Below are 27,482 nucleotides of genomic sequence, written 5' to 3'. Positions count from 1 at the left end.
AGATGGCCCAGCGCTCTCCAGGCAGCAGCTGTGTCAGGATGCGTAGAGGGTACCCGAGTGTGCATCTCTGCAGACACGCGTTTCCTCGGCTCGTTACTTGAGCTCGTAGTGGCTGATGGGCGTGGCAGCAGTCCTGGTAAAATGGACACCGAAATACTTCAGTGATTCTACTTTTAGAATTTAAAAAGTTGTAAGAAAGCAGGGACCTTCAGGTGTATCAAGTGGCATTTCCGAATTTCAGTGATAATAAAGCATAAAAAGTAAAAAGATTTTGAAGGGACAAGAGGACACTTCTTGACCTTAAGAAAGAGGGAGGGAGTGGGTCTTTGGAAAAGTTCTCTCTGTCATTTATGTTTCAAGTACACGGCAACTTGAACCCCACAAGAATAGGGTGGGGAGGGGAAGGCTGCTTCAGGAGCCCCTCCTGGGGACTGCATACGATTTTGTTACACAACCAGTGGAGGAGAAGGTATTGCTGCTCCTGTGTCCCCAGGTTGCTCGGAAAATTAAACAAGAACTTTTCCGGCAGTGAATCCTCTTCTCCCATCTGGCTGCCATGTTACAGGCGGAAACGCAAACGTCAGGCCTCCGTGCATCTCCCAGAGGCCTGCTGGTCACCCAGCCAGGCGGGAGGCCAGGACGCTGCCCCCGGTCCTGCCCCGTGCCCCCCTCTGCAAGCTGCCCTGCGGCCTTCTCCCCTCGGCATAGGTCTGAGGATGTTCAGAGCTATGTGGGAGGACGCAGGCAGCCAAGCCAGGCTCTGATGAGATCTGAGGCGCTTGGACACACCTTCTCCCCCAGGTGCTGGCTCCCACCCCACTGGGATATTCTGCCCAGGAAGGTGTGAGTTTCTGCTAATGCTTCGCATTTGGATATTTTCCTCCTGGGTGGATCTCTCTCTCTTTCTCTCTCTCTCTCCCTCTCTTTTTTTTTTTTCCCCCTTTCCCCTCATGTGCCCTTCTTTCTCTCCTTCCCTCCTTGTTTTTGTTTTTTGCTCTTGTCCCCCACTCCTTCCCCGATGGTTCGCTGCTGGGCCGCGTTCCGTCCCTCCGCCCTCTCGCACCTGCTGCCGCTTCCTGCCGCTCTGACCTCAGGACGGGGCCTTCTTTATGGAGTTTGTCCGCAGCCCGCGCACAGCATCGTCCACCTTCTACCCGCAGGTCAGTCCAACCCCAGGGCCCCGAGGCCCGTGCATGCCTGTCCGTCGCAGAAGCCGCGACCTGGCCTTCAGCTCGGCTCTGAACGCATGGAATTGGGCCGAAGCCGAGTTTGAGGGGCAGTTGAAACTGAATTCAGTCTCAGAGGTGCATTTTCTTTCTTGGTGTTTGTGGTGACACAGGGGGATGAGGAGATTAATGGCAGAAAACATGCTGGCACGTGTGGCTTATGTGTCCCCGTCTTTGTCATGTGTTGCCACTGACTCTTGGCCATGGGACAGCATCTTCCTATTTAGGTGTTTTTGTCCATATGACATAAGCAACATGATACATGCTGACTTAAGGACAGAACTCTTATTTTTTTCTTCCTAGTACAAGCAGATAAATTTATAGCAGTGCGGCAGGAAGTGGTGAAAAACAGAGCAATCAATTACTACCAGGCATGTGCTTTGTCATAGACTGAGGGTGTGCGACCCTGGGCAGCTCGCCTCTGGACTGTCCTGAACTCGCGTGTCACATAAAGGGTTTGGACCCATCTCAAGGGGCTTCCAAGCCTTAAAACTCTTCACTTACTATGTGCCAGGATCATAGTATTATTTCATCTCATCCTCACAGCATAGCCTATGAGGTAAGCAGAAGTTTTATCCCAGTTCTACAGATGGAGAAATTGAGGGCCAAAGAACTTGTGCTTCACACAGTACAGGGTTGAGCTGGGATTTAAATCAGGACCAAGAGGCTTGATTCATTACCCCCACCCCATAATTAGCATCGGTCATTGCTGTGCTGACAGATCTTGGTGAAGAGAACCTGGGCTCCCTGCCCTTTATTGAGGCCCCTGAGTATATGTGATTGACCTGGTCACAGATATCTGAAAGGGAGGAGAGGGTTTATGCAGAGCAGGGCAGGCTCAGGAGGACGGACGTGGGAGGTTCGGGTCAAAGGTTTAGGAACCCTTATTTGGTGGAAGTGAGAAAACCAACATGGATTGAAGACCTGCTCTGCCAGCTACTGTGCAAAGGGCTTTGCAAACAGCCTGTGAGTCCATGAGGTACACGTACTATCACCCCATTTTCCAGATGAAGAAACTGAGGCTTAAATATGTTGCCTGGTCAGAGGGCCTGGAACTAGCGAGTGGCAGAGCCCCTCCACTGTTCTGTAGTTCACACTGGTGTCTTCCCTTTCTTGGGAGGCCAGAGGGCATCTCGGGTCTGTGCTGGGCTCTTCCCAGTGAAAGCGCGACCCTGGGCGGGTCCCCGTCGGGGCCTCTGAGTCCTAATCCAGCAATCACCATCCGTAGGAGGCAACCTGCCCTTGTGGTTTAAAACAGACTCCGGTTGGAGTTTTTAACCTTTTACTTTCTAACAATAGACCCTCTTGTGAAAAGCTTCAGACTTAGATTAGAATTTAACTTAAGAAAAATCAACAGAGCCGGGAGAGAATTGTTTTATACATCCTATAATACTCCACACAGGTTCACGTGGTGGAATTCACCGGAAGAACAGAAGTGGATAAGTTCCTGGAATTGGAAACAGCAAACAGAGATGAGGAGTTTATGTTACCCACCATTAAAAAAAAAATGATCCCGTGTAAGATGTAGTAAGGGAGCGCTCTGTACTGACATGAAATTAAATTGAGCTATGCTGAGTGCCGTGGGAGATACAGGGATGAACACGACACCCTGTGGACGTTGCTTGTTTGATGTCTGTTCCCCCCTCCTCACCCCCAGATGGTGAGCACCATGAGGGCAGGGGAAGTTTGTTTTTTGGGGGGGTTTGTTTATTTAACATTTTATTTTATATTGGAGTATAGCCGATTAACAATGTTGTGTTACTTTCAGGTGAACAGCAAAGTGATTCAGTTATACATATACATGTATCTATTCTTTTTCAAATTCTTTTCCCATTTAGGTTGTTACGTAATAGTGAGCAGAGTTCCCTGTGCTATACCATAGGTCCTTGTTGGTTATCCATTTTAAATATAACAGTGTGTACATGTCAATCGCAAACTCCAGGGGAGGGTTTTGATGAGGGGTGATATTCCTTCCTTCCCTGATGATATTAAACCTTGGAAAACATCCTGGCTGTGGGGCTGGGGTTATTCTCCAGCTCTACAAGGTATATGGGATTCCATCATGAGTGCTTTTATGAGGCCTCTCTGTGCCCGGATGGTGCTGGGTGGCTGGAGGCCAGGAGCCCTGCTTAACCCACCTCGTCTTCAGGTGGGACACTGGCCTCAATGCACAGTTGAGGGCTGGGCTGGCGGGTCCTGCTGTGTCCTGGTGGCTGGTTGTCCTCCAGCAGGAGCAAGCAGGGCTCTGACAGGCACGGGGTTGGGGGCCATGGGGGCACGTGTTGTGGTTGATGCTCATCTCAGAGGCGTCCTTGGGAAAGCCCCCTCTCTCAGCTTCTCCCACAGCTTTGGGTGTGTGGGAAGGCAGGAGGAGAAGGGGTTGGTGTTGCCAGTGAGGGTTGTTGGTTTGTTTGTTTAATTAACTAAATGCCAAACTTTATTTGGATTTCACTGGTTTTTCTGTGAACGTCCTCTCTGTTCCAGGGTCCAATCGGGGGCACCACGTTGCATTTAGCTGCCATGTCTCCCCAGTCTCCTCTGGTCTGTGACAGTTTCTCAGTCTTTCCTTGTTTTTTGGGTTGTTTTTTTCTAATGACCTTGATGGTCTGGAGGAGTCCTGGCCAGATATCCTGTAGAAAGTCTCCAAATCTGGGTTGGTCTGATGTTTTTCTCATGGCGAGACGGGAGTTATAGGTTTTTGAAAAGAATCCTCAGAGGTGAAGTACCCATCTCATCATATCCCATGGAGGTCCACAAGGTCCACGCAACATCACTGGTGATGTGAACCGTCATCACTTGGTGATGTGGTACTTGCCAGCTGTCTCCACTGTGAAGCTGCTGTTTCCCCTTTCTATACTCTGGAAGCAGGTCACTAAATCTAGCCCACTCCAAAGAGGAGATGGGAGATTAAACTCACCTCTGGAAGGTCCCATCTGCACAGGTTTAATGGGGTCCTTCTGTAAGGAAGGTTTTGAATGAGGTTCCTAAGACAAAACCCATCCCAGACCAAGCACCTCCCTCTGCTTGGCTCTTTTCAGCTCTCCGTGTGAGACGATGGCGGTTCTGTCCATCTAGCCCTCCTTGTCTGTCTTTTCCCACTGGTCTTATTCCAAAAAGTTTCTTCAGGTGGATTATGGAAATAAATGCAACCTCCAGAATAAAAATGTGACTAGATGGGGAAATTCAGGAAAAGAAAAAATAAGACAGGACATCCTACGAGGTCTTATAACGTACTTAGAGTTTCCTGCTAAATTCAGCTCTGCACTTCCTGGTAGCCAAAGAAAAGTGGGAAACATCTGTTCCAGGATTCAGAGTGGTCATGAGATAAAGACAAACCAGTTGTTGGGGAGAAGCATAACTTTTCCTGGTATTAAGATCTGAGCAAAATGCCTTTCTCTGCGGCCTCTTTTTTTTTTTTTCTTTTTTTAATATTTGTTTATTTAGGCTGCACTGGGTCTTAGTTGTGGCACCCAGGATCTTCATTGAGGCATATTTAGTTGCGGCACGCAGGCTCTTAGTTGCGGCATGGCATGTGGGATCTAGTTCCCCGACCAGGGATTGAACCTGGGCCCCCTGCATTGGGAGTGCAGAGTCTTACCCACTGGACCACCAGAGGAGTCCCATCTGAGCAGCCTCTTGAAAGATGGACGTTGTGTGATATGGAGCAGGGGTGGGGCAAATCTGGCCCACCATCTGCTTTTGTCAATAAAGTTTTATCAGGACAGAGCCACACCCCCTTCATTTACATCATCGATGGCTGCTTTTGTGCTTTTTCACTTATACAGAAACTGTATAAGTTTCAACAGGCTTTATAGCCCACAAAGCCTAAAATAATTACCATCTGGTCCTTGACAGAAAATATTTGCCAATTTCTGATTTAGAGGATAACTCTTAACCACTTCCTGGTTCAGGCTGGTGGGGCAATTCTCAGGGGCAGTAGACAAGAGATGACCCCACCAGAGAGGCAGCACCTAGAGGCTTCTGTGCCTGAGAACTGAGTCTAGTCCCCTCCGTTAGCTTCTAACTTAATTTTACGGTGTAGCATCTACTCCTAAGTCTTACTGGTTGGGGGCAGGTGGTGGCTGGTAATTGCAAGCTGCTCCTTGCTGCATTTCTCAGTATTTATGGTGCTGGCAAAGACTTGTTGGTCCTTTTTGTTTTGGCAGTTCATTGAGCCTGATGTAGGAGAGCAAATTGGTTCTTTTAGAACCAGGGGTGATTACGTCTCCTAGGGGACGTTTGGTAATACCTGGAAACATTTTTATTTGTCACAGCTGGAGCAGAGGGAGATGATAAGGGGGTCATCACTAGCATCTGGTGAGTAGGAGCCAGGGATGCTGCTCAGCACCCCAGGATGCATAGGACAGTCCCCACAACAAAGGCTTATCTGACCCCTAACGGCGGTAATGCCGTGGTTGAGATGCCCTGTTTTATTTATTTTATTATTATTATTTTTTACTATTTATTTATTTGGTTGAGCTGGGTCTTAGTTGCAGCAGGTGGGCTCCTTACTTGCGGCTCTCCAGCTCCTTAGTTGTGGCATGTGAACTCTTAGTTGCAGCATGCATGTGAGGTTTAGTTCCCTGGCCAGGGATCGAACCCGGGGCCCCTGCATTGGGAGCGTGGAGTCTTAACCACTGCGCCACCAGGGAAGTTCCGAGATACCCTGTTTTAGAAGGAGTGATTTTTCCATCATCCAATTGAGTATCTGATAATATAAGGCTACATTCTGGAAGTACTCGAGAACCCCATGTAAGAGGGACTAGGAGTCTTAGATTTTTCCAGAAGTGCTCTGGAAGGCTTGCTGTTCTCTCCAGATGTTTGCTGTGGGGTGCAGCCTCTCTAGGTGGGCAGGTCATAGTCCTGCCCTCCAAGCTGTTTAAAGGGAATGAGACAGATAGAAAACCATGACATGAAGCAAAACCTGGCAGCTCCCAGGCAGGGGTCAGAGACCCAAAGTAGAGAGACAGTTTCTGTTTGGGGATGGGGGCACAGTGAGTCAGGGAACGTTTCACTAAGGGAGCAGCATTTGAAACACAGCGTTTGTAGCCTGTGGTGGCGGGGAAGGGCGTCCCAGGTTGGTGGGGCACACAGACAGGATTAAACGCACAGGGTTGACTCGGCTGGAAACAGAGCCGTGGGTGAGCGTGGGCGGGGCAGTTTGAGCCAGAGCCCCGGTGCCACGAGTCGGTTCTCAGTTCGGTAGCTCGTGGGGAGACTTGAAAGATTTCAGAGTAACGGAGTGATGGGATTGGAGCTATCCTTTAGGAAGATGAAGCTGGAGTGCTCACAGGTAGGGTGTGTGTGATTTGGGGGGGTCAGTGGGAGCCAGGCGGTGGGGCAGCCATGCCTGAGGGGTCGTGGGAGTTGGCGGAGGGGAGGCCACAGGAGAGGCCTCTCTTTAGAGGTGAAGCTGGAGAAGGGAGCTTCAGATGCACCTGAGCTGTGAACCTGGGCAAATGGGAAGACTGATTGCACCTGCGACAGACGCCAGTGAGGAAGACTGGGGGCCAGGAGAGCTGCTTGTCTCTAACCGTGCTCTCTCCCTTCTCCCAACCCCGAGGAATGATGCTGACTTCTTTACTCCTTTAGTGGGGGTTTTCTTTAGTGTAAATCTTGTGGTTTGAGTCAGGTCCTGGTCCCAGGGGTTCACTGTGCACCTTGGCCTCCCGTGGCCTTGGTTTGGGGCACAGGAATTGCCCCCCGCACTGGCTCCGATCGAAGGGGGCACACGCCACCAGGGTGGTCCCTGGACTCCTTTAGCTCCTCAACCAGGGACTAGTGGGGACTGGGAATGAGAGGAATGGGAAAGACCGTGCGTGTGAATAGCCTGAAAGATTTTTTTTTTCCCTTTGGTGTTAACTTTTAAATCTCCTACAGGTGTCTGTGGACCAGACGGCCACCCCGATGTCGGACAGCACCAGTCTGGGGGTGAGCACAGGCCAGTCCGTGGACAGAGGCAACAGCCAGACCTTTGGGAACTCGCAGAGCTCAGGGGAACAGGGCTTCCCCTCTGCAAACTCCAGTGACAGCAGGTGAGACTCAGAAAGGCCAAACTCATGCTCCTGGGCGGTGGGGCTGATCTGACCTCAAAGGCTGCAGAGGCTGGGGGTCTGGATCCCAGGCCCAAGGTCTGACTCGGCCACAAGTTATATCTGGGAGCCCAGACAGTCAGTCCTCACCAGCACCTTTCGACAGGGCTAGTGGTCAGTGCCCTGCCTTCCTCACAGGACAGCTAAGAGGTTGCCGCAGAGACACAGAGAAGCATCAGGCACTGTGCAGGAGTGGGCTTCGGGAAGGGGGCCCAGAGCGAACCCGTCCTGCCGCATGGGGCGCCCGTGGCCCGATGCCTTGCCTATATCAGGTGCAGTCAGTCCACGCCACCTGAGGAAATGGACGAACAGTGAATGGGTCGATTATCGTGCCCCAGTGTGGCTCTTTTCTTTTCTTTCTTTCTTTCTTTTTTTTTTTTTTATTTTGGCCGCGCTGTGTGGGATGCGGGATTTTAGTTCCGTAACCAGGGATGGAAACCGTGCCCCCTGCGGTGGAATCGCAGAGTCCTAACCACTCGACTGCCAGGGAAGTCCCTCCATGGCTCTTTTCTTGTTCCTGAATAACCAGGGGAAAAAGAAGCTGCTTGGAGCTCATTTGCTGGAGGAAGTGCCCAGCTTTTAATGCTGTTGTCAAATCTGAGAAACTTCTTTTTTATATCCTTCCCAGCTGCGTTCAGTTTATCGTAAGTCTGTCCAGTCTGCTCTTGTTCCCTCACTGCACTGACTGAGTGGTCCTCAGCTAAATGGTCTAAGAGACATGACTTTGGACCTTTCACCTGAGCGCAGAAGGTCATCTGAGGCAGCTCACCTGGCTGGTCCCCGTCAGCGGCCACGCAGTTTCCTTTGCATGTCACACATCCTATGCTGGTTTTACCTGCATCTCGTCTATACTGGCTGGTAGAGGTGGTCAGTTTGGAGGCAGCCGCAGGCCTGGCCTTGTCTGGCCTCTGTCTTCTCCCCAGGCCCACGTCCCTGCCAAGTCTGGCAGACGCTTCGGCTCCGGCAGCCCAGGGCACAGGAAAGGCGTGCACTTCTCTGCTTCCTCGTTGCTCACGTGGCAGGTTCTCTTCTGCTTTTGGAAGAGGAACTGGGAATGTTTAGGCTGGAGATGAGAAGGCCAAAAACAACATGAATCAGGACCAATGACTGAATTACAGAGAACACACTCCATCTCACGATAAAGAGCTCCCCAGCAGCTGGTCCTGCCTCAGGGAAGCAAGCTCTCTGCCACTGAAGATGTTCACACAATGGAGCGGCCTCTGTCCAGACTCTTGTCACGAGGACTCAGGCATTAGTTCACTTCCAGGGTCTTTAGAGTCTTCTTTAACCATGAGATTCTGAAATGCTCCAGTGGGTCCTGGACCCGCCTAGTAGGAAGAGGAGGCTGGGACTGAGGAATGGGAGGGGTTTAAGGAGCTTCCGGATAAGCCCCAGGTTTGGTGTGATGGGTGGCCCTGTGTGTCCCATGCCCAGTAATCTGGGCTCGGTCGCTGAGTATTAAGCATGTTTAAGGGACCATAGTACCATCGAGGAAGAACTCGGGCAGCAGGTGACGGAAAGATCTGGGCGCTGGAGCAGGCAGACGGGATTCAAATGTTGACCCTACGCTTCCCAGCTCTGACCTTCACCAGCTCTTTTCACGTCTCCAAGTTCCAAAGGGTGGATGTTACTGTTACTGTGTTTAGTATGGTCTACCGTTTTGGACTTTGTGGGTGTCAGTCCCATGCACAGTATTTTACACACACTAACCTCAGAGCAACCCTGGAAGACAGGAATAGTATCATCCCCAGCTTTCAGACGGGGAAACTGAGGCCAAGAAAAACCAGAGGCCCTCCAGCTGGTGGTGATGATCCTGGGATTCTGTCCCCTGTGCTCTGACCATGTTACCTAGCATTCTCTGGTGAGATTAAATGATGTGACGTGTGAAAGGCCCAGAGCATTCTTCTAGAGAGATTTCCTGGAAGGGGTCAAGCCTGACAGATTATTCAGAGGGGAGATGCTTATTAAAGGAAGCAAGTTTGGACACAAAACCACTTTGAATCATTTTTTTTTTTTTTAAACGTATACACTTTGGAAGCAGGAACCCCCCTGTGAGATATCTCCAGGATGTAACTGTCCAGAATTTGCTTGAATGCCTTCAGTGTCCATATCATCCTGGTTTCCAGCTCTGTAAGAAGCAAAGAAAGAGGGTCAAGACTCGGGAATTTCACTCTCCTTCTCTGTATTACAGCTCTCAACAGCTGGCGACCAGCTCCTTGACGTCCTCCTCCACCCTGGTGGAGATCCTGGAGGCCATGAAGCACCCCTCGTAAGTGGCTTCTCTCATGAATGAGTGCAGCAGTGGGAGGATCCCGTGGCCCAAGCTGGGGTGGTGCTCAGGCAGCGTGGTTTGGTGGGTTTATACCTGACTACTGCTCAGCAGCTGTGAGACCTTGGGCAAGTTACTTGACCTCTCTGAGCCTCTGTTACCTTGTTTGTAAAGTGGGATTATAATGGTTGATTCACAGGATCGATGTGAGGATTGAATGAAATAATCATGTAAATTACCCAGTGTAATGCCCGACAAGCATAGGTGTTCTCTGAAGGCCAGGTTCTCTCCTCCCCCTTCTCCTTTTCCCCTGTAACACCTTCTTCTGTCCTGTCACAGGGATTTCTCTGAGTCTAGGATTAGTGTGGAGAAATTGAGCTGTGGGGATCCTCACTTCAGATATCAAATGCTTTAGTGAGGGTCCCTTCTTTTTTACCTTCTCTTTCTGCTTGTTGCCGCCTTGGAACTCAGGACAGGAGTCCAGCTGCTCCCTGAGCAGAAGGGCCTCTCACCATGCTGCTTTATCAGTGCGGAGGTGGTACACTGGCTGGTGAACAATGTGGACGGGGTGCAGACGCAGGCCATGGCCATTGACATCATGCAGGTAAGACCACAGAGCGGGGGCCTTCGCCAGTAACGAGGTTGCCAGGTGGAGTAAGAGTCTGTTTTCAGTCAGTGTGAGGCCTGTCTGGGATCAATGAATCATAGAGCAGGTCTTGGTTCGAAAGACGCTACTTTACCTTGACTTAAACATCGGGCATAATCTGCCACCGGAACTGAAATGTTTTGGGCAGAATCTGTGCTTTTGAACCTCGGGGGAATCTCTGTGAAGGATCCCCAGGCAGTGCCCTCCCTCTGCCTCAGCATCTTCCTGGCGCCCTGCGCGTCATCTGTCGAGCACTGGGCACAGCAGAGTGGGGTCTGTCCACATCTCATTCATCCTCCTCCCTGACCAGGCCCCCCGAGCACAGACCCTCCCTTACTGTGCGGTTCCGCATCACCAGTGCCTGCTGTGTTGCTTGGAACATGGTAGGCACTGAGCAAGCACTCGCGAATTTAATGACACTGTTCTGAACTGGAATTAAACTCAAGAGGAGGGGAAAGGGAGAGGTCGGTTCACACCGTCCTGTCCACACAGAGGCCCCCATGGGGAATCAGTGCCGTTTGATCAATACGTGTCTATATAATAAAATTATTAAAAACATGCATGAGAATTACATTTCACTAACCATTTATTTCTGGAGAGAGAGGAAGGGGAGTGAGACATGGGAGAATCCGTAGAGATTTTTTATTTTTTATTTTATTTTATTTTATTTGGCTGCGCTGCGCAGCTTGCGGGATATTAGTTCCCCGACCAGGGATCGAACCCACACCCTCAGCAGTGAAAGTCCTAACCACTGGACTGCCAGGGAATTCCCGAGATTTTTTTTTTTTTTTTAAACAAAAAGCTCTGAAGTCTGTATAGCAAAAAGTTGAATTAGTTGAAGTTGGCTGATGGTATGACCTGGATTTTCTTTATACTTTTCTGTATGTTTGAAATATCTGATGATACTGTATTATGCATTTGCATTTTATAATATAATTTACACCAGGCACAGCATTTAACACAGTGCAGTCGTCACAGCTGATGGGGGTGGAGACTGGGGTCTGAGGGCTGCACCTCTGAGATGTTCCCCTGCAGGAATTTCAGAGCTTCGTTGTCTCTCCTTCTAGAAAATGCTGGAAGAGCAGCTCATCACACACGCCTCTGGCGAAGTCTGGCGGACCTTCATATACGGCTTCTATTTCTACAAGATAGTGATGGACAGAGAGCCTGAGCGAGGTGAGACGAACTGTTGCCCATGGGGCAGGTGTTTCCTGGTGACATGCTCCGTTAAATGACGGTGCTTCTCGGGCTCCTCATGTGATGCTGTCCCCTAAGTTGACGGATCCGTCAGCCTCCTTGAGCATCTGTACTTACTTTGAGCATCACCAGAGTGACAAAGGGTTTCTTAAAGCCACAGTACATTCTTGATGAGCACAGTGTGGATGGAAGGTAAGCCTAAAAGAGGCTGAGGAAATGCCCGTGGCTCACTTGCTGGTCTCTGTCTTTACTCACAGTGCCCCCAACCCCCACCCAGTGCAGGTGGGTCTGAGTATAACATGACAGCTCTCATCTAACTGAGAGCACTTTTTACTTGCTGGGCTTTCAGACTCCATCTCTTCCCCCAGGAAGACTAGCAAGCTTTCCAAGATAAATTTCAAGTATTTTGTTTTTTAATGAATAAAAGGAATTCCCAGAAGGGGAGCAATTTCCAGCCTGATCAGAGCTGCAGGCACCCAGGGTTCCGACCAGTATCTCCAGTCCCTCCCGAGCGCACAGGGACCTTGGCGGGGAGTGACTCCCACCCTGCAGACAGACGGCTTCTCGGCTTCTGGGCTTCGGGAATCCTCCATCAGATGAAGCGGCTGGTGCCACTCACTGGCGCTCTTATCCAAGCATGTATTGGAAGTGGATCCGTCTAGGTTTTTTCCTCGTAGACACCAAGTGTGTCCATCACCCCTCTTCCCTTAAATTCTGAGTTTGACCAGTAGACACCCACCTTACCTTCAAGGTGAAAAACCCCCAGTTACTGTCACATGCTCTGAAATTAGAGGTCTGAAACCAGGGATAAAATATTTTTTTAATTGAAGGAGAGGTTGCATAACATAAAACTAACCATTTTAGTTATTTATTTATTTGGCTTTTTTTTTTTTTTTGCCGTGGGGCACAGCTTGCGGGATCTTGGTTCCCCTACCAGGGGTTGAACCTGGCTGGGCCACTGCAGTGAAAGCACCGAGTCCTAACCACTGGACCACCAAGGAGTTCCCAAAACTAACCATTTTAAAGGGAACAGTTCAGTGGCTTGGAGTATTCTAGGTGTCATGCAACCACCACCTCTATCTAGTTCCAGACCTCTTCCATCGCCCTGAAAGGAAACCCCGTCCTCATTAGGGCTCCCTCCGAAACTCCTCTTCCCCCAGGCCCTGGCCACTACCAGTCAGCTTTCTGTCTCTGAAGACTGGCCTGTTCTGGACATTTCACCCAAGCGGCCTCACGCACTCCGTGGTCGTTTGTGTCTGGCTTGTTCGCGTTGTGTTGGGCGTGAACCGGTGAGAACACGAGAGCCTGCGCTGAGGGCCCCCCTCCCCTCTGCCCTTCCCAGTGGCCGTGCAGCAGCCCACTGCCTGGCACACGACGGTGGTGGACGACTTCGCCAGCTTCCAGCGCAAGTGGTTTGAGGTGGCCTTCGTGGCCGAGGAGCTCTTGCACTCGGAGATCCCTGCCTTCCTATTGCCCTGGCTGCCCAGCCGGCCGGCCTCCTACGCCAGCAGGCACAGCTCCTTCAGCCGCAGCTTCGGGGGCCGGAGTCAGGCGGCTGCGCTTTTAGGTAGGTGCCCAAGCAGGTGGAGCCCGGGGACACACTGGCGGGTGGCTGAGCAGAGGGGCAGCCAAAGGGGTGGTGCCACAGGAACCAGGGTTAGGGCCCCTGCGGCTGTCACACTGTGACTGTTAGCACCGCAGCTCCTGTGTGGCTTCCACCAGCCTAGTGGGTCGAGCTCATCATTGTCCCAACCAACCAACAGGGCTCAGCAGTTGTCAAATCAGGGAAGGACACTAATCTTCCATGGACAGGAGGGGACAGACAGTGTGGCCACTTTTCCCAGGAGGCTCAGGACACAGGGGATGTGAGCTGGTGCTCCCTGCTGGTTTAGCTCTTGCCAGAGGCTGTCCCATGACTACAACATCCTAGGACCTCAGAAGAAGAAGGGACCTCAGAGGTGGTCCATTCCAGGCACTCACCCTGTGCGTGACCCTTCTCTCTGCCCTCCCTCCCCAAATGTGCTTACCCCATCAAGGGATGCACACCGGGATTCTTCTCTCCCCTCCTCGGTTCCTGTAGCCCTAAGATGGGGTGAACACCTGCTTATTGAACAGTGGTGACCTCTGCTCTCAAGGACCGGACTGATGGGTCGAGATGTGAGCGTCTTTAGAAAATGCGTGCTCTAGGCAGGGCGTCGTGAGATTTCCCTCAAAGGCAGGTTGGAGAGACCCTCAAAACCCTCTGGAAGGAGGGAAGCAAACGTAACATAGGCCAAACTCCAGGGAAATTCCCCATTCTACTTGGTTAGCCCAGAAGTGCCCGGCTAATTGGAATTCTTGCCTAGCTGGTGGAATGGAAACGTTACTAGTCGTCACAGTTCCCAGATTCTCAGAGTTGCTCAGAGCCATCGTGGCCAGTGCTTTGTGTGAGAGGCAGGGGACAGACCACCACTTCTCACCAAGGTCCCCACGGGGGTGTGTGCAGGGTCCCAGCCCGTGTGCTGCACTTACCCCTTGGTTAGGGTTACTGCTTCTGGGAAATGCGTCATCATTTTGGTTCTGGAGGCTATCTTGACAGTTTCTATAGGGACATCCTCATTTCCAGAGTCTTCTCCCGCAGTCGCTGGTACAACCCTCTCTTGACTGCCATCATCTGAAGCTCAGGATGAGATTTGTGTCATTTGGTTTAGCTTTGGTTCTTAGTTACTTCAAAAAGTGTGGTCAAAAAGGAAAAGCATATGGGAAAATATGTCCAAAAAAGAGGAAGAGTAGGGGCAAAGAGATTTATGTCTACAGCGGGTAGTTTATCACCCTGGGGTGCTCTTCACCCTGTGCAGGGGTGTCAGGAGGGTCGGTGGTTCTGAAACTAGGCAGAATCTTTCATATGTGCATGTTTTCTGGGAAAACATCCACTTACTAGGTTTTCAATGGCTCCCATGATTGTTATAGTGGAATTTTACTCCATCAGCTTCCTTTCCCACCACCCCTCCCACAGGAAGTGGGTTTCTTTTCCTTTTAAACCCAACACGGCATTATTACAGCTACTTCTCTCCAGTAACACCCCTCCCACCTCTGTGTTAGGGCATGAGATCCTTCTTCCCAGCATTTTTTCAGGTTAGAACATAGACTTTTACTGTATTGTTTACTTAAGTGAAATTGGTCTATCTGTAGTGTTGAGTCTTTTTCTCAGAAAAAAATCAACATGATATAGAAGGGGAAGAAGGCCTTTGTATCATTTATGACCTGCTCCCTTTTTCGTTCATTCATTTTGATGTGTTCCTTTTTAGACATTCCTAATTCTCAGTTGGAAGTTAGCAGCAGAAAACTGTTTTGAAATGCCTGACGGTGGCACATGGTCCTGTCTGGCTTGGTCTGTGGTGGCTCCACTTCCCCACCCCTGTCATCCTGTGTCGCTGAGCCGTGAAGCTCAGGGGCATCCGAGACCCCGGAAGAGGCAGCGCTGCTTCCCTTGAGCCAGTCCCACGCCTTTTACTTCTCAGCCTTCTCTTGACAGCCCACCGGATCTCAGGCTCAGAAGGGGCTGTAGGGCACCTCGGTCCAAACCCTGATGCTTGAATGTCTTCCTTAGCAGACCTGAGGAGTGGGGAGCCAGCCGCTCTTTGAAAACTCCCACCCACGTGGCACTCACTCCCGAGATCGCTCGTTCTGTCGATGGGCAGAGCTGGTTGTTACCTTTACCTTCACTGCTCTCCCTGAGATACTGTTCTTTCTCTGCCCGTGACACCGATCCCCTCCTCGGGTCTTTGACAACCCCTCTCTGTGACCCGGGTGAAGGATGCTCAGCCTGGGTTTGTCCTTATTCACTGGCCTCGCTGTATCTCCCTATCCCAAGGGGAACAAGTCGGTCCTCATGGAAGTCAAGGAGAGATGCAGAGAACTGGCCGGGGGCTGCACCTCAGCTGGGCTCACACCGTTGTCAGCATCCTCAGCCCGCCGGCAGCGTCTGCACTGTCACCTCCCCTACTGAGGAGCGAAGCCAGTGGTATCTTGAGCCCGTAACCACTAGGCTGAACAGTGCGCTTCCTCTGCCTTCCTCAGACCAGCCTGTTCTGAACTTGACGTGCCACATGGGAGAGGAGACATGTGCAAAGTCACTGCTGGTGTTTTCCGAGTGCCCTTTCTTTCGTGACTGGGGCTTTTCACCTACAGAGAACACACTGTCCAAGCCCAGAGAGCAAACTTCCTTCCTTGAGTTTGGGCTGTTCAGTAAAGGGTTACTCTGGTGGTGTCAGGAGTCAGGAACACGAGGCAGAGACAGAAACTCGTTTTGATGAGACTTTTAGCACCAGAGCCGCCTAGTTCTTTAACCTTAAGCAGCGTCTGTGGCAGTCTTGGGCAGACCTCTGATGGAGCAGTGGTGATAAGCCCGTGGCTTAAACTGGGAGGAAGGAATAACAGGAGCAGGAGGAAAGGAGGAGAGTCACAAGGGAGGGTGGCCAGAGGAGAAGGCAGGAGGGGGGTCTGAGAGCCCTTCTCATCCACGTTTCACTTGACCCTCCCCTCTCCTCTGCAAAGCAGCTGGACGGGCGCCCCCTCAGTTTGCAGATGAGGAGCCAAACCAGGAGGGGTGGAGCAACGTTCTCAGGGGCGCAGGGCTTGGACGGCAGGGCTTAGGTCTTCCCAGTCCAAGTCGACAGCGTCTCCCACTTTGCACATTCTGGTTTTGAGAGAATGACGAGCTGTGTACCTCGCAGCTGAGTGTTGGTCTGCCTGGGTCCCTTTCAGCATCCGAGTGGCAGCTCCACTGCCCCCCCAGCACAAGTTCATTCAAATTGCTGACTCAAGAGCCGTTACTTGTGTGTGATAAAAGCCACTCGGGGCTTCTACCTGCAGAACCCATAACTAAGCTGACCGCCGCAGACAAAGAAATGCCACTGGATTCGAGGGGGCAGGGGAGAAAGAGGGTCCGATCGTAGTTTGCGGAAGCCCCATGTGTGGCAGTGCCCAGCCAGGCGGAGCAGAGCCCTGATCTTCTTACTTCTGAGCCAGCTTCGGGCCTTTAGTCTGGTCAGGAACTTGACAGTCTGACCCATCTCTAAAACACCCCTGTCTTGGTTGAGAAGGATTTCTGAGCAGGAGCCCAGATTGGATGAGCTACTTTGGTGCTGACCTGGCATCCTTGGGCAGCACACGGTTGTTGGGACAGAGCGTTAGCCTTCATTAAGAGGTTTCATTTCTTGAGAAAAGATTATAGAACTATTGCCTTCCTGGGTTGAAACCAGAAAAGCAAGACCTCCTCCTCGCTGTGGTCCGGGCTGCGTGTCCCATCGTGTCCCTTCGTGGTCACTGGAATCGGAAGATCTGGGGCTCAGCCTGGCTGAGGTTCTGACTCTGATCTTGGCCAAGACGTTTTTCCTCCATGGGTTGCTGTTTCCTCATCTGTAAATCAGGAGTTGGATTAGATTAGGGGAAGCGAACTATGGTTTAACCAGCCACATCTGGCCTATCACATGTTTGTTCATTTGTTTGTTTTATAATAAACTTTATTTTTAGAGCACTTTCAGGTTCACAGCAAAACTGAGCAGAAAGTACAGTTTCCATATACTCCCTGCCCCCCGCAACCTGCACACATGCACAGCCTCCCCTGCTATCAACGTCACCACCGGAGTGGGACATTTGTTACAGTCGACGACCCTACACTGACACATCATTATCACCCAAAGCCCATGGTTTCCCTTAGAGTTCACTCTTGGTGCTGTGCATTTTATGGGTTTTGACAAATGTATAATGACATATATTCACCATTATAGTATCATGCAGAGTAGCCTGACTGCCCTAAAAATCCATTTGTTTTTGTAAGTAAAGTTTTACTGGAACACAGCTGCGCCCACTCGTTTAGGTAATATCTAAGGCTGCTTTTGCACTATAACGGCAGCATTGAATAGTTGGAACAGAGACCTTGTAGCCTGCAAAACCTAAAATATTTACTACGTGGACCTTTATGGAAAGCACTTGCCAAGCCCTGGACTAGCTGATTTCCAGGAAGCGTCTGGAATCTGCAGTTTCACATCTGGATGCTCGGTTGTTTGCTCTTCCTCCTCACCCCCTGCCTTCCTTTCCCTCCCCTGGCCACCAACCTCCCCCCTGCCATGTAGCTGCCACTGTCCCAGAGCAGAGGACCGTGACCCTGGACGTGGATGTGAACAACCGCACAGACCGACTGGAGTGGTGCAGCTGTTACTACCACGGCAACTTCTCACTGAACGCGGCCTTCGAGATCAAGCTGCACTGGATGGCGGTGACCGCCGCTGTGCTCTTTGAGATGGTGAGACCCCCTTATGTGCGGTCGGGCCTGGGCTCACCTGGCAGACGGGCGCGCGGGTGCTCGGTAGAGATTCACGCCACTTAAAAAATTGTTTTCACTTCAGGCTCCTATTACCTTCACCTGGACTGTTGGAATAGCCTCTTTCAAAAAATTAAACATAGTGAAAAATTCAAACAGTCGAAAAGGGTATGTAGATCAGGGTTTCTGACCCTTGGTGTGCTACTGACACGTAGGGCCAATGGTTCTATCATGGGGGGCCTGGCCTGTGCATTGTAGGATGTTGAACAACATCCCTGGCCTCTACCCACCAAATACCAGTAGCATACCCTCCTGTGACAACCAAAAATGTCTCCAGATATTGCTGATGTCCCCAGGGAGGGGGGGGCATTGCCCCCAGTTGAGAATCACTGGTGTAGAGCAAAACGTAACCCTCTCTCCCACCCTCACCCTGTTCCCTGGGACTTCCATCTACTGCCCTGCCACTTTGCTGGTACTTGCAGAGAGATTCTGTGCATATAGAGGCCCTGTTACTTTTACTTTCTTTTTTTTTTTTTTTTAACAGATATAGTAGCTCAGAATATTTACTATTCTTGTTGTGTTTTTCCTATCACCTGTATATCTTCTGTATCAATATAAATAAGTCGGCCTCACTGTTGTTTTTTTTAAATTTGTTTTGCCTCATTTTGGGGGGAAAGTTTTTAAAATAACATTTGTTTCTTAAAAGTTAACATGTGTGTAATAGGAAACTAAAAAAACACAAGAAGTAAAAATCAAAGTCATCCGTAATCACAAGTATTTTACAGACTGACATGTCCTTCTAGGTCCCGTTTGTGTATCTATGCAACTAAGCATCCATTTTTATGTAATTAAGATTCTACAGTTATGTATCATGTATTTTTTTTTCTGTTTGGCCACACTGTGTGGCATGCGGGATCTTACTTCTCCGACCAGGGATCGAACCAGCGCCCCTGCAGTGGAAGCGCAGACTCTTAACCACTGGACCACCAGGGAAGTCCCTGTATCATGTTTTTTTTATACATCATGAATATTTACCATTTCAAAGTTCCAAAGCTACCTGAGTATTTTGGTAACCAAGAATACACTACATCAGCTCAATTTGGAAGACATTGCCTCATTATTTTTAAGGGCTGCAGAATACTCTATTGCTTGTTTGTATCATAGTTTATCTACTCAATCCTCTGTTCGTGAACATCACTGCTTTTAACTCTGGTTCTCTACAGGGGTGGGGGAGGTGTGTGGTTGTGACCTCTTAGGAGCATTTGGCATATCTGGAGACATTTTTACTTGCCCCAAATGGTGGGGGTGCCCCTGGGGTCTAGCGGGTGGTGGGGAGACCAGGGATGTAGCCCATCATCCTATAGCACAGAGCACAACACAGCCTCTAAGGCAAAGACTCCCCCAGCCCCAGTGTCTCGAGTGCCAAAGCTGAGAAACCCTGTTTCAGCTGGTCTCCTGCCTGTTTCTGCTTCTCGTCCGCCCTGGTGCAGCTGCCTCCTCAGGTCACTCATTGCTCCTGGCCACCCCCCATCCCAGGCTGTGTGTCTAAAATAAATGCTCCTTAGCCGAGCTGTCAGTGTCTTCCAGGAGCCCTCTTGAGCCATCTTTACAGTCTCCTACTCTTTTTTATATGCTTTCTCCTTCAGCCCCAAAGAGTATTTCTCTATGGCTTCAACTGAGTCCCACGCCCCTCCAACACTGGCCCAAACATCTCATTGCACAGCTGAAAGCAGCTGGAAAGTTCAAAAAGAGTTTGTGAAGAGCCTAGGAGATGACCAAAGGGAAAGGAGCACAGTGTCGGCTGGCAACGTACAGGTTTTTTTGTCCGGGGCTCAAAAGCCTAGTTTTATCCCCATAAGATGTGGGAGAGATTGGTCCACGTCTCTGTCTGCCCAGCCCCTGTCTGCCTCCAAATGGCATTACTGTCTTTGAGGACCCCTCCCATGGAGACACTCCCATCCAGGGAACATTGTTAAGGTCCAAATCAAAAAAGACGCCCAGCTGCCCATTCCGCTCAGCTTGCAGGGGACACCAGCTCGTCCCCAGCGGGTCAGCGCCGGGATGACCACTCCCTCCAGCCAGAACTAACCCTCTGGCCCTGTGCGATAGCGTCCTCCTCAGAAGCCCCACCAGGTGACCCTGTCTCAGAACCACACAGCCACAGTGTTCTCTCACACATAAACACACACACACACGCACACACACACACACAAATATAGTTTGGCAGGAAGAAGAGTATTTATTTCCTCAGAGGAGTTTAGCATCCATCTTTTAAAAAGTACACTTTTCACATCAATTCATGTAAAACCCACTGAAAGCTGCTCGTATTTTTATCATGATTTTATTAAGTTTTTAAGAATCTCGAGTGTAGGTTAATTATTATTTTAAGGCCATGTCCACATTTGTTATAAATCACATTTTATTTAGATAAATATTACATAAGCCTTAGAAATTACTTGGTCAAGCAGAGACCTTGGTGTTTTGGTCATGGTTAGGAGTGTTCCTGGGAGAAAACTAAGAGTGGGGAAGGTTTGTCGTTAAGCCCCAGTAACTTTCATTCTCGGTCAGTCTTCAGACAGATGGCGTTTGGGAGCTTGCAGAGAGCAGCTCTCATTCTGCGAGGTCAGCGCTTGTCACTTTTGGCCAGAGGCCACCATGATCATCTTGCAGCCCGCGTCTTGTCCCTCTCAGCCAGCCTGAGTGGATTGTTTTCCTATTTGATACTTTGGACTTAGTAAATTTTTGATAAAGGACAAAATTAGAAGGACTTAACCTATATCCTGTGACTTTCCTCCAACATCCTATGGAGCAAGAAGAGGCAGGACATAGCTCTCCCTAGTCTGTTCCTCCCGAAAGAGACCCTGAAGTTGCAGAAGCTCAGGCTGTGAGGAGGAGCCATGCGCTTACCTCCCAGTCTTTCAAGGATTCACAGGAGGTTCAACTGTGTTTCTTTCTCCCAGGGTGGGTCTGGAGCCGGCGGACATTAATCAATGAACGTGTGGATCAATACGCAGGCCATCACTCGGGTGGCTTCACTCCTCAGGAAGTTACTTCTCTTGTCAGAGTGAACTTGGAGGTGACGCTGTGTGTTTCTGTGCTTCCCACCAGGTCCAAGGTTGGCATCGCAAGGCCACCTCCTGTGGCTTTTTGTTGGTGCCGGTTTTGGAGGGTCCCTTTGCACTGCCCAGTTACCTGTACGGCGACCCGCTCCGGGCCCAGCTCTTCATCCCGCTCAACATCAGCTGCCTGCTCAAGGAGGGCAACGAGCACCTGTTTGACAGTAAGAGACACCCCTCTCCGGAGGGCCTGTCACCCGCGTAGACCCTTCCCCCAGGGTCGCCTCTCTAGGCGCCTGGAGGCCAGCTTTTTTTTTTTTTTTTTCTATTTGGTAAAATGGAGGCCAGCTTTTCACGGGCCAGTGAAAAGAAGGAGCCTTGTAGACAGGGGGCCAGAGGTTTTTTCGGTTTGTTTGTTTTTTATGAATTAATTAATTGATTGATTGATTGGCTGCGTTGGGTCTTCGTTGCTGTGCGCGGGCTTCCTCTTCATTGCAGTGTGCGGGCTTCTCATTGCGGTGGCCCCGCCTTGTTGCAGAGCACAGGCTCTAGGCACGCAGGCTGCCGTAGTTGTGGCACGCAGGCTCAGTAGTTGTTGCTCACAGGCTCCAGAGTGCAGGCTCAGTATTTGTGGCACACGGGCCTAGTTTCTCCGTGGCATGTGGGATCCTCCTGGACCAGGGCTCGAACCCGTGTCCCCTGCACTGGCAGGCGAGTTCCCAACCACTGCACCACCAGGGAAGTGCTGGTGCCAGAGTTTTAATCCTGGTTCTTCACTTAGTGGCTGAGCAACCCTGGACAAGTCACTTAATGTCTCTGAGCCTCAAATGCCTTATTCCTAAAATGGGGGCCACCAGAGCTGCCTCACTAGCTCAGGAAGACCCTCGTAAGGCCTGGAGGGGACGGTGGGTGGGAGAGGGCGCTGTGCTCTGTAAATCTTGAGCAGCACCGGGCTTCTCCCTACACCCTCCTCCCTCTGCTCCAGCCTTACTGGTTTGGGCGGCAGGAATCTGATCCTCACTGGAGGCTTGGATCTGCTACTCCACGAGAAAAGGCCGGAAATGGGAGGCATTGAAAGCAAAAACAGGACACAGTGTGCTGTTGTGCAAAGCTGAGATGCGTCAGCACCTGGAGGACGCGGGACCCCCTCAGAGTGCTTCCCCAGAATGGAGACCATGGGGCCGACCCCACCCGCTGCTCCACCCTCGTCCACCAGACTCTGAGGGCAGGTGTAGACAGATGGAGGGATGAGCTGCCTTCACACAGCACGGACTTTTCATCACCAAGCACTCATTTTGATGAGCATGTAATTAGCTCCTACAAAGCACCCCATGAGCTCATGGATGATCTTTTTATAACGAAAAGCTAGAGTCGCTGCTGGTGTGTCAGAGCCCTGTAGATTCTCAGGCGTAGAAATTATCAGTGTGGAGAAAAAAACTTTTGAGGTGAAGGAGATGCTTTTTCCTGAGTTCTTATGAGTCTGTGCTGTGTTTGGTGGCAGAGAAACGGGCCCCCCATCCCCAGGGTGCAAAGAGCTTTTGTTCCGAAGGCCCACCTGTACATTCTTTACATCTTGGAAGACATTTTTGTATAGACACAGTGTTTTAAGTGGTAGTTGGGATTCCAGGTGAGCCCCACGGCCCCTGGAGGCTGAAGATCCCGGGATCTTTAGGGTTTACAAAGCACCCCCCAACCCCCCCCCCCACACACGTTCTCATTTACCCTCACGGTGTGGCCGAGGGGGGACTGTTTTTTGCCATTCTGAAATGGCAGGTGATTATGTCTCCGTCTGATGACTTTAAGCCAGGCACCGCCTCCTACTGCTGTTTTTAATATGTTGAGGGGAAGGTGAGATCTCTCCCCATACCACCCAAAGACTCTTCTGGGGTTTTCCACCTTCGCTGTAACAGCACAGGGATGCTCGCAGGGCTGGCACTGGAGGACATTTCTGTGTAAACCGATGGTTTTCCCTGCCAGTCGTAACCCAGTCTTCAAGACCAGCATCCTCTGTTGGTTGCCATGGTTACGGCTGAACGAAAGGAGTCCTAGTTGAAAGGAATAAAGACTTGAATCTAAAAATCAGTTTTCTTGCTACTGTGCCACCTCTCTTCCTGTTATCTCCCATTCTGATAACAGGGAATTCAAAATCTTAAAAATCTGACAAGAATACGCTGTGTCTGTTTTTATCTATTAAAGCCAAAGTCTTTTCTCTTTTCTGCTCTTTGGTTACTCGGAATCCTCAAATCTATCCTAGATATAAAATTCCAAATACGGAAAGAGCAACAAAGCCCCTGCGGGCACCCCTGGCCTCTGGGACGAGGTCTCGTGTGGTTGCTGCCCCAGCAGTACCTTGATCCCGAGAGCAGCCCTGGCCTGTTGCCTCTTATGCGTGACAGCTGCCTCAGCCCTGCCACCTCCTCACCCTGCTCCTGCTCTCACACCAGCCAGGCTGCAGCACGAAGTGGGCGGTGGGGGCGGGCACTCATCTGCCCCGCCCCCTTCCCCTCCCCTCCCCAGCTGATCACGTTTCCAAAAATCATTTTATATTGATTTGCTTCAATTTCCCCACCCCTAAAATGGAAGACTGGGAATTTTTTTTTTTTCTCCTTAGAAGCAAATAACATGCATTTCAAGCTTATCTTTTGGTTGTAGTTTAACATCCTGCTCCTTTCCGCTTTTGGCACAGACGGTCATTAGAATGAGTCTCATACCAAGTTCTAGTAGCTCACACTGGTCGCTGAGGACTCATATTCCTCTCCTTTCTAGACCCTGATGGAGCTTGAGGGCTGTTACTGTCTTTAGGATATCCCTCCTTGGGGTGGAGGCTGGTGCTTCTGAAAGCAGGTGGTGTGAAAAAGCAGAGCTCAGGCTCAAGGGGGGAGCACTGCCAAGAGTAGTGAAGGATACCCAAGGCTGGACCCAGGGAGATTTTCAAATCTTGGAATCACAACTCGGCATTTATTCTTTTTTCCTTTTAGGCTTTGAACCAGAAACATACTGGGACCGAATGCACCTTTTCCAGGAAGCCATCGCACACAGGTTTGTCCCTTAGCAAGAGGGAAGCGTGGGGAGGCATCATTGTTGGTCTCAAATAGCAGTTACCACAGTGAAGCCCAGTTCATTCCCTTTCTGGGGAGATGGACCCAGTCCACCAGTGACAGCCAGTGACAGATTCACTGCTTATCTCCGACTGGTCCCTCTGCCTTGGTTTCAGAGATGAGCACCACCTGTCCAGTTCCTGGAGCTGTAGTTTTTCAGACTTGCTTCCCTCTTCTTCCAGTTTGTAGGAGAGCAGAGAGCTCTCTCCTCAGCCTCCTACAAGACCTGGAGCCAAACTCTCCAGGAGATGAAAAACTGTAGAATCTGTCAGGAGCCTCCTGACACATGTTGAGAAGACAATGAATGGTTAAAAAGCAATAGATATGTTCAGTAGATATTTACTGGTACCTAATATGTATAGCAGGGAGAGCCTTTCCTAGGCTTAGCTGTACCTCCCAGGCCGGTCCAGCTGTGTCTCTAGAACATCACTAACTCAGTGTCCGGTTGCTGCCTTGTGTTATTCATAGAAAATCAGAGCCTCCTGTGCCTGCTTCAGTGTCATATCATCTTGTTCAGGCGCCTTCAGCTGTCCCCGCCCCACCTGGCACACCCCCCTCCGTGCACAGCCCCCCACCAACCGCAGGATAAAGTCCGGAATCTTCGGCCTCCCCCACCCAAGCCGGCCCAGGCCTGCCTTAGACCTTACTCAGCCCTTTTCTTCGATGCTTGGTAAAGGCTGTGAAATGAATGCCAGGGCACCTGACTTCCTCCGTCCAGGAGGAGGGGTTGCGATTCGGGGCGGTCAATGAAGAGGTCAGTGGGAAAGGACTTTGATGTGGGAAGCGGACAGGCCTGGTTCACCTCGGCCTCCACCGGCATCTGGCTGAGGAACCGTGAGGTGCTTTGCCTTCGAGTTCTCCCCCTTCACAGGGTTGTTGGGAGGGTTCCCTGATGTTCCCAGCACCTAGTAGGACCCCAGGAGATGGTAGTTATTATTAGGAAGATGAGTTTGTCAGCAGGTCCTGCTGATCCACGCTGAGTAAGTAGAGAGCCTTGATCGGAAAGTAGAGAGGAAGAAGGGCAGACCCCAGAGGCGCTCCTGCATGTGCTAGAACCAGCTGACAGTGATGAGCTGGCGGTGCCCATCAGCCGATCTGTTTAATTTATGTGTCTGACTTCACATGTTCTTCAGTAAATAATTATCAAGTGCCCGTGTAAAGCCAGCAGCTTCTGTAGAGGATGCAACACAGCACCTCCCTGGAGCTCAGTCCAGGAAGGGAGACAGGGTTTTCCCTGCTTTAGTTCTGCCTCATCACAGGCTTCATTACATAAACCCCTCAGACTCAGGGCAGGGGCCATATCTGCCAATGCATCCTTTACAGCACTTATCAAGTAGAGTGTAATATATGCACTTTGTGGAAATAAAAAAACCAGGAATAGAACAAGCCATGGATGAAAAATGGCCCCTCCTGCCTCTTTCTAGAACACAGCGAGGCAGGGTCCCAGCTTTCCTCGCCTTAAGGAAAGGACTCCAGTTATGATATTTCTCAGCGCAAAGCCTGTATTGAGAACTACTGTGTGCTTAGTGTGGGAGAACAGAGGAAGGGGAAAGGGGCCCGGCTCAGCAGAGTTAAGATAAGGGCCTTCCCCGGGGGAGCTGACAGTCTTGGGGGTGGGCGCAGGGGGGAGGGCCGATGCGAGGGAGTGGGGGGGTGGCTGGGTGGAGATGAAGGCTGGATGAGGGAGAGCTGGGCAGGTGAGAGGCTCTCAGCACCCAGAGAGGAAAGGGGGCCGGGGTGGTGGGAAGTGGTGAGGACAGTGAGAAGCAGCCTGAACGTTCCACCCGAAAGAGACTTTCCAGATCCCTTGGCCGTCGGAGAGTCGTGTTAGCCACACTCTCGCTCCCCCCAGCGCGCCCCCCTGCCCCCCACCGTGTCCCTGTAGCCCAGGGGCCCCTCATCGGCCTGTCTCCCTGTCCTTCCCTTAGGTTTGGGTTTGTTCAAGATAAATATTCTGCCTCTGCTTTCAACTTCCCTGCTGAGACCAAGCCTCAGTACATCCACGTCACAGGTGAGGCGCTCCAGGCGCAGCGTGGACGGGGTGGTGTAGGGGGAGGCTGAGGTAGGACCGGGAGCCCCGGGGGTGGGGGCGGGGGGCCTGGCCCGGGCACCCTCCCTCCCTCCTTCCCGGCACTGTGACCTGGCCCCTGTCCCCACAGGCACGGTGTTCCTGCAGCTGCCCTACTCCAAGCGCAAGTTCTCGGGGCAGCCACGGCGGCGCCGCAACTCCACCAGCTCCACCAGCCAGAGCCTGTTCTGCGAGGAGAGGGTGGGCTACAGCTGGGCCTACAACACCATGCTGACCAAGACCTGGCGCTCCAGTGCCACCGGCGACGAGAGATTTGCTGACCGGCTGCTGAAGGACTTCACGGACTTCTGCGTCAACCGTGACAACCGGCTGGTGACCTTCTGGACGAGCTGCCTGGAGAAGATGCACGCCAGCGCCCCGTGACGGGCGGGGGGTGAGGGGCCGGGGGATACTGTCCTGCTGCTGATGGTACTCAGTGGGGTCAGGCAGGCTCGGGTGGTGGGGGCTGTGGGTGCTGCTTGGCCCCCGCCAGCCTCCATCTGCTCCAGGAGGAAGACTGCGGAAGCCTCCGGCACCCGGGAGCAGGTGGGAGGGCGCCCCCGTGCATGTCCTCAGCAACAGACTGGCTCCCGTGAGCGTCCTTTCCTTCATCGTCCGCAGGTACTTCCCGCCCAGGAGGAGTGTGCAAAGGATGTAAGATAACTTTGTGAAATAATGTACCATAGGCTCACACCAACTGTATATACCTGTACAGAGCAGAAACGGGAATAAACTGGCCCGTGTGGCATCTCTGTCCCCAGCCTGGTCCCGGGCAGCAAGCAATCCTGTCTTCGGCTGGGCAGTCGTGCCCTGTCGCTGGGGCCCTGGAGGCCGATGAGACGGCCACAGACGCTGGGGAGGACTCCAGAATTCACTTGGGGGTCTGGCTGTGAGTTTACTGAAAGGTTTCTCTTCACGGGCCCTTGGGCAGGAGAGGAGAGTTCCGGGCAGGCCTCATGAGCAGACAGGACGAGGTGCTGTTGTGCAGCGGGCCTGGTTGTGGGAGGCAAGTCTTGCTAAGTAGGTGAGCCTGGCGTGGCGCGCAGATGTCACGGCATTCCGAAAAAAATCCAAGGAAGCCTCTGTTGACTCTGGCTGAGGTTAGGACCCACTGCTCGATGGGATTAGACTCAGCATGGTCCTCAACCTCAGCCCTGCCCTCACTGGCCAGGGGGTAGAGGGTGGGGGCACCTGACAGCTCCCACCACTTCCCCTCTCGCCACTTCCCCTCCACCCCGAGTTAATCACAAGCCCTATTGATCTACCACCTCAATGGCCTGCAAGTCCGTCCCCCTCTCCCAGGAGCCCTGCAGCCGCTCTCAGCCTGGCCCTCACTTCCTCTTCCTCCTCCTGCATGGCTAGGAGCACCTCCCACCTGGTCTCTGCTTTCCCTCCAGGCCCTTCTCCACTCGGCATTCACCACTCTGATTGTGCCCCCCACCTATTTAGACCTCCCCCCCACATCCCTCCTCCCGCTGCTCCACACCTCCTTCCACCCACTTGTCCAAGACCGAATCTGGGAGTCA

The 27,482-nt window shown here is 51.5% G+C and overlaps 1 protein-coding gene across 10 annotated transcripts in view; it reads left to right on the top strand.

Annotated features, from left to right (window-relative positions):
• Window positions 1-26,716, top strand: part of DEPDC5 (DEP domain containing 5, GATOR1 subcomplex subunit) — a 90,568-nt gene extending 63,852 nt beyond the window's left edge. For 2 of the 10 annotated variants that reach the window (XM_036823113.1, XM_036823112.1), the window contains exons 33-43: window positions 1,161-1,304; window positions 7,107-7,261; window positions 9,510-9,587; window positions 10,059-10,191; window positions 11,301-11,409; window positions 12,773-12,997; window positions 17,547-17,716; window positions 20,843-21,014; window positions 23,769-23,829; window positions 25,817-25,899; window positions 26,048-26,716. In XM_036823113.1, coding sequence (XP_036679008.1) covers window positions 1,161-1,304; window positions 7,107-7,261; window positions 9,510-9,587; window positions 10,059-10,191; window positions 11,301-11,409; window positions 12,773-12,997; window positions 17,547-17,716; window positions 20,843-21,014; window positions 23,769-23,829; window positions 25,817-25,899; window positions 26,048-26,340 — 1,623 coding nt within the window. In that variant the 3' untranslated portion in view covers window positions 26,341-26,716. Of the gene's footprint in view, window positions 1-1,094; window positions 1,305-2,628; window positions 2,880-7,106; window positions 7,262-9,509; window positions 9,588-10,058; window positions 10,192-11,300; window positions 11,410-12,772; window positions 12,998-17,546; window positions 17,717-20,842; window positions 21,015-23,768; window positions 23,830-25,816; window positions 25,900-26,047 lie in introns of those variants that run through there. The other 8 variants (XM_036823115.1, XM_036823114.1, XM_036823117.1 and 5 more) reach the window with 6 other exon arrangements.
• The last annotated feature ends 766 nt before the right edge of the window (window positions 26,717-27,482 follow it).

The sequence above is a fragment of the Balaenoptera musculus genome, chromosome 14 (genome assembly GCF_009873245.2).
Source record: "Balaenoptera musculus isolate JJ_BM4_2016_0621 chromosome 14, mBalMus1.pri.v3, whole genome shotgun sequence".
In the NCBI taxonomy this organism is placed as follows: domain Eukaryota; kingdom Metazoa; phylum Chordata; class Mammalia; order Artiodactyla; family Balaenopteridae; genus Balaenoptera; species Balaenoptera musculus.
This window is presented reverse-complemented; position numbering and strand designations above follow the sequence as displayed.